This window comes from Eufriesea mexicana, unplaced genomic scaffold (assembly GCF_001483705.2).
Source record: "Eufriesea mexicana isolate 0111107269 unplaced genomic scaffold, ASM148370v2 scaffold167, whole genome shotgun sequence".
Taxonomy (NCBI): domain Eukaryota; kingdom Metazoa; phylum Arthropoda; class Insecta; order Hymenoptera; family Apidae; genus Eufriesea; species Eufriesea mexicana.
This window is the reverse complement of record NW_016908331.1, coordinates 205,160-218,003: the sequence shown is the minus strand read 5'-3', so window position 1 is coordinate 218,003 and position 12,844 is coordinate 205,160. Positions and strand designations below refer to the sequence as shown.

The 12,844-nt window shown below is 34.4% G+C and overlaps 1 protein-coding gene across 1 annotated transcript; it reads left to right on the top strand.

Annotated features, from left to right (window-relative positions):
- Positions 1–1,535: 1,535 nt before the first annotated feature.
- Positions 1,536–9,302, top strand: LOC108555233 (uncharacterized). Its single transcript, XM_017910789.1, has 8 exons — positions 1,536–1,623; positions 2,079–2,443; positions 3,369–3,525; positions 3,761–3,979; positions 4,447–4,703; positions 5,067–5,345; positions 7,871–7,906; positions 9,114–9,302. Exons 1-8 carry the CDS (start codon positions 1,536–1,538, stop codon positions 9,300–9,302), a joined length of 1,590 nt encoding a protein of 529 aa, XP_017766278.1.
- Positions 9,303–12,844: the final 3,542 nt, after the last annotated feature.

Here is a 12,844-nt window from a genome sequence, read left to right as displayed (position 1 = left end):
ATCGAGGTTACTTTAAACAACCTTGACATCATTGGAGTGATGACAGAAAAATCGTGGTACCGAATCTATGATTAATTAAAATACCTTCTTGCAAAGTATTCTCGAAGAAGAACAAAGAAACAGGATCATCCATTCGTCGAGTTTCTTTCACAGAAGTAACTACGGTTTATGTAAGACTGTGATTGGAAAATTACAGCCTGCTGTCACGTCTAACACCCCATTTCGTTTGAGGAAGAAAATGAATTTTTATCAGAGATTGTTTCTGCAAGCTGTTAGTGATACAAATCGTTCAGAAATACGTGAAATATATTTTCCCACGAATAATTTTCCTTTGTGGAGAAGCAAAACGAAGAAATTCCAGAGACATCAATGCTGAAAGCCAAGTGCCATTTCCGATTAGGTCAATTCGTTTGACGAAAATTACTTAGAAATGTCACGTTAAAAAGGTACTAAAAATATTTCTACGAAAGTATATAACATTCTGCTTTTCTTGCTTCGTCAATTAAATTTCTAATTCCGTAATCTATATATTACACTGAAATTTAAGTCTTACAAATTTATTTATCATAACTTATTATACTCTTAGTTGGATATTAAAAATTCTATAGCATAAAATATCGAAAAGTAATAAATATCATGGTCGAAAATGTAGAAGGTAAAAATAGGTGACATTAAGCAACAATGCTTATGAATAATTTATTGCTAATATCATCGTAGCAGTATTACTATAATAATTACTATACACCAAGCTTTTTCAATCAGAGCTATTTTTATTTAGTCCTCCAGCATCGAATTTTTGAAATTATCCAATAATACTTCTATCGAGTATTTACCAATTAATTTACATAAATAAATAAAACTGTAACGCAAATATATGTGTACTTTTATAAATTCAAATTTTTGCAGCATGCGAAGGGTCCATAAGCTAAAAGAAACCATGGTACGTATATATGTAACAATAAATATAAACCCTTTGCATTCGAAAATTTGTTCTCCATGAGATATAACAATTCCAAGCTTTTCTTATATTTTTCCGAAATTCGGTGATACCATTTAGGGTAAAATAAAAAAGGAAAATCACGTGCATTTCTATTTCAATATTTCGTTACGTATAGTTCATTCTAATTATTTATATCTATTAAAACAAATGACGAGTCACAGCTCGAGTTCAAGCGGTTAACTATACGAGAGTAGCATGAAATGCCTTGGAAAACAAAGGTCTCCATCGAAAACGAATATTCTTTTATTCTCTCGATAACCGTGTTTTGTCGATTACGCATCCATAGACGCCTCATTTCAGTCGAAGTGATCGGACGTGTTTGTCGTTTGCGGATTTTCCACTGAATATACAGTTTATGTTTTGGAATCTTGAAATACATCGAACGCTTGAGCTCGTTGGGTCTTCCTGTTCCAGGTGGAAGTATCTCCTACTGAGATTCTACGAAGCACGGTAAAGTTTGCAGTTCTCAACCATTTCCTGCCGAAAATTGTCGCTTTCATTAACCGAGACTAATTTTGTTATTGCAGGAAGCAAGATGTCGCGAGAACATCTATTAATGGCTGTGTTGGCTGCAGCGATGTCGATAACGCCATTGTGCTCTGGATTTAATCCGGAACGCTCAGGTAATATGAAAAATATTCTCACAGATGATTACTAAGGGGGCAGGACAGTTTGACGCGTTTAACTCTTCGCGGCACAGGATTTCTGATAATAAAATAGAACCACGTTGCATAGAAATTTGATTGCGTTTTAAATGGAACAAAATTGGTATATTTTTACTAATAAAGGAATGGCATAATGTAAAAACATAATATAAGCCTATGCGCATGCAATATTTCGAGGTGGAAGTGAAAATGCCTCACCATGCATCACGGTGCATCAAAAGGGTGGGACACTTTTAATCCCAGCGTGCTCCAAAGAGTTAAATAGAAGAGGACTAAGGAAAAGCAAACATTTGATTGATACGAGCTCTTGTGATTTATTTAAGCGTGTTATAAATTATGAGAAACAGTGTCAATTTCTTTGGAAAAGTCCCTAATGTAGCTTTGAAGTATGTTAAATCATGATTTTCTCGAAGCGAACGTTCCAGGGCCCTGGAATATAGTGCCGTCGTTGGAAACCGAGCAGAAGATCACCGTGGATCATTCCTCCAGTTCGAAATCGGACGTGACCGTGATCGACAAGGCCTTGCAAGTCTCGGACACGAAAATGTCGACGAAAACCGTTGAACAAACGAGTCCTGCTGACGTGACGCGTGAGAAAAGGTTCGACTTCACGATGGAGAACACTGACAAGGACACGCGTTCTCCAGTGGCTGTTGAGCTCGTCAGTTCTGTTCCGAAGAACGTTATCATGATAATCGCAGAAGCAGGCCAGGATCAGAAAGATTTCTGGAAGAATTTCAAGGCTTCCCATCTGTTCCATGTTGTTGGGACGCTTCAGGTATGGTTTCCTATTTTTGCCTAATTTTTCTCCTTTTCTTGTACATTTCATTAATAATAAACTTTATATATCGTTCTCTGTATAACTGTATACGGTTAATTGCCTACGAATTATAATAAACTCTGTAATTTCAATGCAAGAAATTACAACATTTATATTATCGCAAGGTTCGCAGAATAGAATAGGTTAATGACCTAACACAGACGATCGGTCTATCGGAATTTCGTCGTCTCAAAATCCAGAGTCAACGCCTCTGTTTACTTCTTCTATGCTCGGTCGTGTCGCTACGTCTACGTAGTGCGTCCTATGTGCCTAATGGCGTGTGAAAGAGGCTGGTGCGAACCAGTCGAGGGCGAGGACCCATAGCGAGAAGAACGGAGGTTATGTTTGCGCTGTGTCCTTTGCGTCGAGTGGTGCGCGGAAGCTGGAAACTTCCAAACGATGGCACGAACGCACAGTGAGGACAGAAAAAGACTCTGCCACGAAGATTTTCAAACAAATAAATTATTAAAATGGAAACATTGATTCAATTACCCTCGAATTTACCTGGCTGCGATGTCTGTTGCGGTCACGTGGTGGCGTCTGGAACGAGCATCCATCTTGGATTGCTAGACCACTCGAGTCCGTGACTTTGCTCCTGTGGACCCCGATGGAACACACGAGGAGTCTTTTGTTTCTCACCACTCCTGCCCAAAGATAAAAGTGCAATCAAGAGAATTCGTATCAACATTCTAACCTTAATATTCGTTCTCGGACGTAAAATAACTATAATTGGTAAAAGTGTGAAGTAACGTAACGTGGTAAAAGTAACGCAAATGAATCCAATGTTAATATTATTATACGTTACGACGAATAAATCATGCGATAAAAATTTGTCGTGTTTTGTTATACGTAAACTTACTTGTGTAATTGAAATTTGTTTTAGGGTTGTGACAATGGAGCAGCAGAGAAGTCACGGTTCTCCTTGGACTCTGCGTTCACTTCCGGTAGTAAGGACAAGAAACGCGAATGCGAGCACTTTCTACGTTCGAACATTGCAAGTCTGTTGCTTTGGGCTCGAGATGTTAAAGGGATGTCTATAGGTATAGTAATAAAGTTACAATTTATAATTTCGTATTGTAATTTGTACTTATACAGTATTCGACATAATTTAGCTATATTACGAGAATTATAATTACAATTTTAAATATTTATCTATTAAATTCTGTATATTTACATAATATTTGCAAACGAATTATTATATAATCTCGTATTATAATTTATTTTTATTTATACAATATTCGATATGGTTTTGTTATATAACATTCTTCTGATTAGGGACGTTATCCAACACGAACTTCACCATTCCGTCGTTGTTTGGATTCGAGGAATCAGTAGGACTTGCAAAGGAATTCGAGGATATGGACGAGAACAACATGAAACTGGAAGTCCATAAGCCCAAGCCGGAAATTTATAGCGACTGGCATGTGATCGACTTGGCAAAACCTACCGGTCATGCTCCTTCCTTGATGCCTGCATCAAATATTCAAGAAGACGGTGAGTCCTTTTGCATTAGAAATATGCAGTATCTAATAAAACATCGAATAAGCCTTTCAATTTTTAGAAGCCTTATTTATTTTCTTCTCATTAACTCGTACGTGTTATATTTATTTTATTATAACAATTAACGCGATGTTAATCTTCTGGATATATAATAGCAGTACTTTTCAATGTTTAGTCCAACATACTCGATATCTTCACGAGTATCTACAAACTGGGTGTGAAAACAAAATTAATTTCTCTTTTCTATATTTTCCTCGATATGTTCGAAATTCGCCTCAAAATTTTACACTCGTTAATTTTACTTTAATTTTATCATCATTGTAAATAAATTCTTCCTTTTTCATAATACAATAAAATTCATTGTCGATGCTGAAAAGTCTGTAGTGGATTAAACATTGAAAAGTTATAATTATTAGGAAATAATTTTATTGTAGTAATGAGAAAAAATCTCATTTAAACAGATGAAGCTGCGTGGAACGTGTTCAATATGTTCTCCAAAATCCGGCTCGTCCTGTTCCGGTCGTTACTGGAGTCTCTCAGTGGAAATGTCGCTGCTACAGAGGATCCTATTCCCTCTCGCAAATCGCATCTTCTTCGATCTAATTTGGTGGATATGATGACGGAACTGAAGTCCGTTGAAAACGAGAAAGGTTTTATCCTGGTCGCCATGGTGCCTACCAGCGAACTTAATTCAGCCTTCGAGCTCCTACAGCGCGAAGTAATTATTTTCAAATTTCGCATTAACGTTTCTAATTCGTGTAATTTAATTCACCGGTACATTCCGGTAATCTCCATACGAGATTAATTCCTTTGTTTTGCATTCTAACAATCATCTTGCAATATTATACCGGTAAATCGGTTCATTTGCATCATTCAAATTTGTTTCACGTCGAATCAGATAACTGTTTTCTTAATTTCATGATTCGTGTATATGATTATCGGTACTCACGGGAATCACTTGATTTACCTGTCCAAGTATTCATCTCGAAATTCTCAAATTTTGTAAACATAATTTTTATATAATTTTTTCAAGATTTTTTAAAATGATTAATCGTTTTATTAATCAACGTTGTAATTGAAGATGTCGCAGGGTACGCTCTTGGTGGTGATCATAACCTGCTCACACGACGACAAACCCGTGCCATTCTTCGCCCAAGGACCCTCAGCTAGAATGCTTCACGAGACGACGATGATTTGGGATGTTCCGAATGTCATCAGGCAAGTCATCGCAAGTGGTTGTCAAGACGCGAACTGCAGGGCTCGACGACACGTTTTCCCGCCTTTGATTACTCAGTCGAAGGACGATCCTCACAGCATCACACTTTTGAGAAGATCATCGCGGGATACTGCTAAAAATTCGGTAAGTCAATTGATTTCTACTTTTGAGAGAGTTGTTTGGAGTAAAATTAGGGAAGCTTTTCAAGGGAATTTACAATTTGCTTTTATTTTTATTCCAATTAACGACTATTAGAGTACTGATGTTTTTGAGTGCTTAGGTTTGCGACGATCCGTAGGTAGATCTGACGTGTATTAGTATGAAAAGAACCTTGGAGTAAAATTATTGCACCACCTAGTTTTCTTTTTGTGAAAATTCAGAACCTAGACTTATCTTTGCGAAAATTTAGAATTTAGCTTTATTTTTATGGAAATTCAAAATCTAGGCTTAGCTTTGTCTTTATAGAAATTTGCAAGCTAGTTTTATTTGATACAAATGCGCAAGCCAATTTCATTTGTGCATGAGTTCCTGGTATACCAAACATTTTGATTTCTCGTCAGTTTATCAAGACCAAGGATAATAATAAATACCGATATAAAGATGAAAATGATTCGAGTGCAGTAACGAGTAGCTCGATTAGTCGCAATGACAATCGTTTATCATAAATGAAGGATAAAGATAGTAATAATAAATGAATGATAGAGACCGAGGTGAAACGTTGGGTGAAAGTTAGAATCGAATTCACTGGTATGACGACAGTTTCAAACTGTCCAAGAATACTTGATACAAACCACCTACGAGTATAAATAGCGTTCTTCGATAGTGACCTAGACATTGAACCTGAGAAATAGTGTGGTAGTAGTACTCACGATAGTTGGAACAAAAATCTACGTCAACTGGCGACTTGGATTCTTCGAAATTAAAGTTTCCTCCTATATTCGGGAATAATTCTTGCAGAATAGAATTCTTTGTAGGACAAACAGAAGCAGGGAAATAAATTTTCATCATTACAACCTTGATGCATCGTTTCATACAATTTTATTTTATTTCTTAATTAATTGATTAAATCTTGTTTCTTATTTTATTTATTTCCTTGCTCAAAAATGAATTCGACGAATAACAGGAAGTCGCTGTTTCAGTCTCGCATTGAACATGCAAAAGAAAAGGTTAGGTTAGGTTAAGTTAGTTCGTTAGTTCACTGAAACGTGCAATCACTCTAAGCTCTAATTATTTAAAAATTAAATTGCATCGTAAAATTATTTTATGCAACATGACAGCCATTTTGAATGTATAGTATTTTTGCACGAAGCCTATGTATTTTTTTATAACTTTTTATCAGTAATAACCCAATCCTAACCTAGAATTAGGTTAGGTCTCCTTGGTCACTCAAGAAAACCTGTTTTTTGAAATTTCTTCCTATGTTTCACTTTTCAATTGAAATTCTAAAATTCTCGATCGATGTTTTAGTTTAGTTTGTGAACATAGGTGTAGTATTTTTATAGAATCGGTTTCACGTGGACACTCGGGTTCGTGTAATTCAAATTTATGGTTTTGATACAACGCGAACGAGGCAGCGTGAAATTAATCGTGACTTTTATGGGTATAAGATGAATTCGACGATGTTTCTAGCATACATTCTGCAGACATTCACGAATCGATATGTAACAGTATGTAAAGATACTGTTACGAATCCATGAATGACTCCAGATTACGATCTTTCGATCTTCGATATAATTATTTCACGAATGATTGTCATACTGTCCCACAAAGTTCTATTCTTCATCATAATTCTATAAACAAATACCAAATTTCATCGATCAAATTTTATCAGACTACCAGATGCTTTTAACGCACTGATATTACTTTTCAAAATGGCGTACTCTTATTTCAAGGCGATTTTAACCTCTATACGTACATTTCGAATTACGAGCTCCTCCTTTTCATAAATTTTATCCTGGCTGTGACAAACAAGTAGAATTCGAATAAAATGTAGATGGAACGTATATAATTATAAAAGATACGACTGAATTAAATCGGTGACTTACGAAACAGGGTAATTCGTTATGGCGCGACTGTAGCGCCTGCAATTGTAATTGCAAATGAACGCGATTCATGCAAATATTAGACTATATTGTGATCACAGGGTTTTATTTTTCACTTGCTCTAGATTCGTGGTTCTTAATAATTATATAGAAGTTTAATTAATTCGTAAAATCGTGCCGCACGACATTGATTATGCAAGGCAGGTGTAAACACGGTGGAAACGAGACTTAATGCCCGAAACTCGAGTATGGAGAATTATTTCTGCTTTATGTAAACGAATTTTCATTCATCATTTCAATTTATTACCTCGATTCGTATAATGTAGTCTCGTAATTGACTTTTTAGTAAAAAATTTCTATTTTAATTAAAAATTAATAATAACGGGTGTTAAATACATGGATTTCGTTAAAAAGAATAGGAAATAGGGAAAATGACAAACCGGCTATTCGAACGATTTTCCTGAATCAATAATTTATTAAATTATTTGCAAGGAGAACGACGAATTAGCTGATTCTCCTGAAAAAACAGGTTAAATAAATTCGGATGTAGGATAGTAATTATATATTTATAAGATTGCGATATTCGTATGCAATTTAATTTGCAATAATATAAACATTTCGATGCAGGATGACGAAAAGGTGCCCGAGGTTCCGGCTGCTCAGGTGAGACATCCTTCAGTCCTTACAAATAACAAACTGTCGAGTGTGTTACTTTGTGAATTAAACAACTTACGAAAGGAAAATAAGCACTTTCACTGGTGCGTCAGGCGTTGATGACTCACGCACGTAGCGTTATATTAATTTTCTTTTATTATCGGCTGCGATACAAGCCGATAAAGCCTGATATCTTACATAATTTCTTTAACGACGTCCATGCTTCTGGCATAGCTAGAAATCGCTTTGAAAACGAAATTTTTACGTGCAGTTGCGATCGCCGTGTTGATTAATGGAGACAATTAAAAATATCATAGAGGTACACGTAAATTTTGATCGATCCGATAGTATATTTTTACAATACAACTTTACGAAGTGTTTTGTATTTCTTGCATGGATTCTTTTTCAATTAAACGCATGTAAAGCACGAATAATAATTTCGAAAGTCTGAATCATCGAATAATTGTTATTTAAATTATTTCGTCTACTTGGTATTTTATTTTTTCGTATTTTGTATTTCTTTTTCAATTAAAAGCTCGCGAAGCTCGAATAATAATTCCGAAAGTTCGAATCGGCGAATAATTGTTATTTAAATTATTTCATCTGCTAGGTATTACCCTTGTTGATATTTTAATTAACCAGATCAGTTAAAAGCGTCGAGAGGTTATTACATAAATGATATTTTTAGTACTCTTCATTGTCGTAGATAATTACTATAATTGTCATGCGAATGTTAATAAGTATAATCGTTATTCAAGTTGCTTCAGCTACCGCTGTTTCATCTACTAATATTTTACTTTTCCTGTGGACAGGACGAGGTTAAAGATGTCGCCCCTTTGAATACAAAGGTATTCATAATTCTATGCATAATTCATTCAGAATTTACCCTTCCACGTTATAATTGTTTTGTAGGTTTCATAGAATAAGAAATCATCGGTATAATACGGTTACTTTATCATCCTTTAAATTCGCTAAATATTCAAGATATATTCAAATTTATGCAAACGTTTCTGCATTCCATTCACGTTCCATACAAGAAGTTTTATCACTTTTATTAAGAATTTATGACGTCTGAAACTTCACAATTAGATCGGAAATTTAACGCGCCATCCTTTTCTTTTTTCTTTCGCCATGTAGTAATGCAAACGTGGGGAAAATTCTGCAAAAATTCGCATTGGCGAATTATATTAACCAGGATATTTTTCTTTCGCAGGAGAAGAAGGACGTGTCGACGAAGAACGAGAAGAACGGAGAGGAGCAAGGAAAAAGAAAAGCAAAGGACGAGAAAGATGTGTCGCCGAAGGCCGCAAACGTGAACTCAGCGAACTACAAGATGGCGGAGAAACTCACCACGACATTTGGCATAGCTGTCTCGATGCTTGGCGCATTCACCCTTACTGCTTAAGAAATCTCTCGCGTTGATCTTGCAATCGATCGATAACTTCTGATTTTCTTTCGTGAAAATTGCTCGAAATTTTCCGTGAGCGAAACACACGATACTGATAACCTTATCGACTTTCGTCTCCCAAATTTTTCTCTCTTTGTCAACGTACAGTATCTCGGGGTACAATATAGAAAACGCAAATAGCAATCGGGATTTAGGATTAATTCTGCTTTTCGTAACGTATCCGTCAAAATTGTAATTTCTCTGATGAATAAAAGAAAACACTAAAGATATCTCTCTGTTCGGCGCTTTATAACGTTTAGGATAATATTAAAATTTAGTAACGTCTAAGTTAAATAAGATGCAGGGTAAAGATAAACGAGAGATCAAAGTCATAGATATCGATATTGGTAAAAATTTCATAACGCGTCGTTTTTGCTATAATTACCGAACGATAATTGCTAGCTATTAAAGCGTACATAGGTGAAAGTAAAGTGAAAGAATTTATATTGATAGCAGAGAAGTCGGTGCCTCGTAATCAAAGATGATAATTAAATAACGGGTATAATTGACACAATAACCTAATTGCATGAAATTGAAATATATTCCGACTGTTCTCGTTTACAATTCGTGGATTACCACAATAATTTCTAATTAACCTAGTAACGCACATAAATTTATACGTAACGTAATGGCTCTGCTGGATTTCGAAGGGAAAGCATTTCCGATGGTTATCGGTGTAAAGAAAAAGGAAAAAAAAAAAGAAAAGCAGTGCACTACACACAGCTACGTTACTTCCTGCTCTTAAATTACATAATTCTTCGATTTCAGTAGTTTCTAAAATTCGTGCGTTGCCATTGCTTTCTATTGTTTTTCTAGTTATCGAAACATCTCACTTTCGTTCTTCGTCCTCGTTCATTTTCATGTCTTTCTTAAACATTCTTCGATAGATTCTTCATTCGAAAAGTGTCACATGGCGAATTTTATTTACGTACAGATATTCGCGGTTCTTTCGTTACGTCATAGTGATAATATCGACGAATTCAAATGTAAACGTAATAAAATGTTCTATGAAAATGAAAGTCGATGAATGAACTATTTTTCGTGTCAAAGGCGTTGAAGAATTTGTTAAATTTCTTGAAGTAGTATGCTACTTGTTGCTTGCTTTTTGTTTAATTTATCCCCATTTTTCTAATTGCTCCTCAGATAGGGATATAGTATACTATACTAGATATAGTATACTAGGTTGAGAGTCTTCTTTTAGAAATGATTCCTTTGCTTAACATGATACGATGTTAGATTTGTTATAATAATTATAAAAAGGGACAATAATTTTAATAATCACAGTTCCATTGTGATTTCCATTGTCGTAGTACAAATAACGATGCAATTATGCATCACTAACCTCCTCTAACTCGAGGAGGTAGAAAACGAAATTTCTACGAATTTTCTATAGTTGTGGAAGGAAAGTAGCAAACGATTATAATTTTCAATTCTCATTTCGAAATTAAGGACCAATTGTTTCAGTGAAAAACAGGAAATTGGTGCTTAAAATGAATAATCACATTTTAGGATTTATTCGGAATTTATTTTCGTTAAAAATCGAAATCGATTTCAACAAGGATGTCCTGTGTACAAAATTCAGTTCAAGTTACCCTTTTACTTTCTAATATCGTTGCCAAACATTTCTTCGGTCGAAATTTAGTCATCATAATTACGGAAGAAAAGATGAAAGACATGTCATATCGTTTTTACACGAGGACAAAGTATAAGAAAAGCGTAGACAGACGTAGTAATTGTCATTACCATTTTTCTGCTATTAAGGACAAAATCCATCTTCTAACGTGCAGTTAGTAATAGAATGAATATTTATAAGTAGAAGTATGATATAGTAGACACTTATGGTCTATTAATCATAAATGATAATGAAAGAAACTTCAGTTTTTATTAGTGAGCATACTTGTTGTTTCTGTTTTCTTATCTGATGACATTTTCAAACTTCTCTTGAGGTGCATCGTGATGCAGTTAGTCATAGAGCATTTATAATTTTATAATTTAATTTTGATTTATGATTTTAATAAATGATACATATTAATCCTCCATTCAAAATATATTTAAAGAATTGTACAACTTTTATTTTTCAAATTTAGTGCAATGATTTTTATAATCTCGTAATCAAAGATGATAATTAAATAACGGGTATAATTGACACAATAACCTAATTGCATGAAATTGAAATATATTCCGACTGTTCTCGTTTACAATTCGTGGATTACCACAATAATTTCTAATTAACCTAGTAACGCACATAAATTTATACGTAACGTAATGGCTCTGCTGGATTTCGAAGGGAAAGCATTTCCGATGGTTATCGGTGTAAAGAAAAAGGAAAAAAAAAAAGAAAAGCAGTGCACTACACACAGCTACGTTACTTCCTGCTCTTAAATTACATAATTCTTCGATTTCAGTAGTTTCTAAAATTCGTGCGTTGCCATTGCTTTCTATTGTTTTTCTAGTTATCGAAACATCTCACTTTCGTTCTTCGTCCTCGTTCATTTTCATGTCTTTCTTAAACATTCTTCGATAGATTCTTCATTCGAAAAGTGTCACATGGCGAATTTTATTTACGTACAGATATTCGCGGTTCTTTCGTTACGTCATAGTGATAATATCGACGAATTCAAATGTAAACGTAATAAAATGTTCTATGAAAATGAAAGTCGATGAATGAACTATTTTTCGTGTCAAAGGCGTTGAAGAATTTGTTAAATTTCTTGAAGTAGTATGCTACTTGTTGCTTGCTTTTTGTTTAATTTATCCCCATTTTTCTAATTGCTCCTCAGATAGGGATATAGTATACTATACTAGATATAGTATACTAGGTTGAGAGTCTTCTTTTAGAAATGATTCCTTTGCTTAACATGATACGATGTTAGATTTGTTATAATAATTATAAAAAGGGACAATAATTTTAATAATCACAGTTCCATTGTGATTTCCATTGTCGTAGTACAAATAACGATGCAATTATGCATCACTAACCTCCTCTAACTCGAGGAGGTAGAAAACGAAATTTCTACGAATTTTCTATAGTTGTGGAAGGAAAGTAGCAAACGATTATAATTTTCAATTCTCATTTCGAAATTAAGGACCAATTGTTTCAGTGAAAAACAGGAAATTGGTGCTTAAAATGAATAATCACATTTTAGGATTTATTCGGAATTTATTTTCGTTAAAAATCGAAATCGATTTCAACAAGAATGTCCTGTGTACAAAATTCAGTTCAAGTTACCCTTTTACTTTCTAATATCGTTGCCAAACATTTCTTCGGTCGAAATTTAGTCATCATAATTACGGAAGAAAAGATGAAAGACATGTCATATCGTTTTTACACGAGGACAAAGTATAAGAAAAGCGTAGACAGACGTAGTAATTGTCATTACCATTTTTCTGCTATTAAGGACAAAATCCATCTTCTAACGTGCAGTTAGTAATAGAATGAATATTTATAAGTAGAAGTATGATATAGTAGACACTTATGGTCTATTAATCATAAATGATAA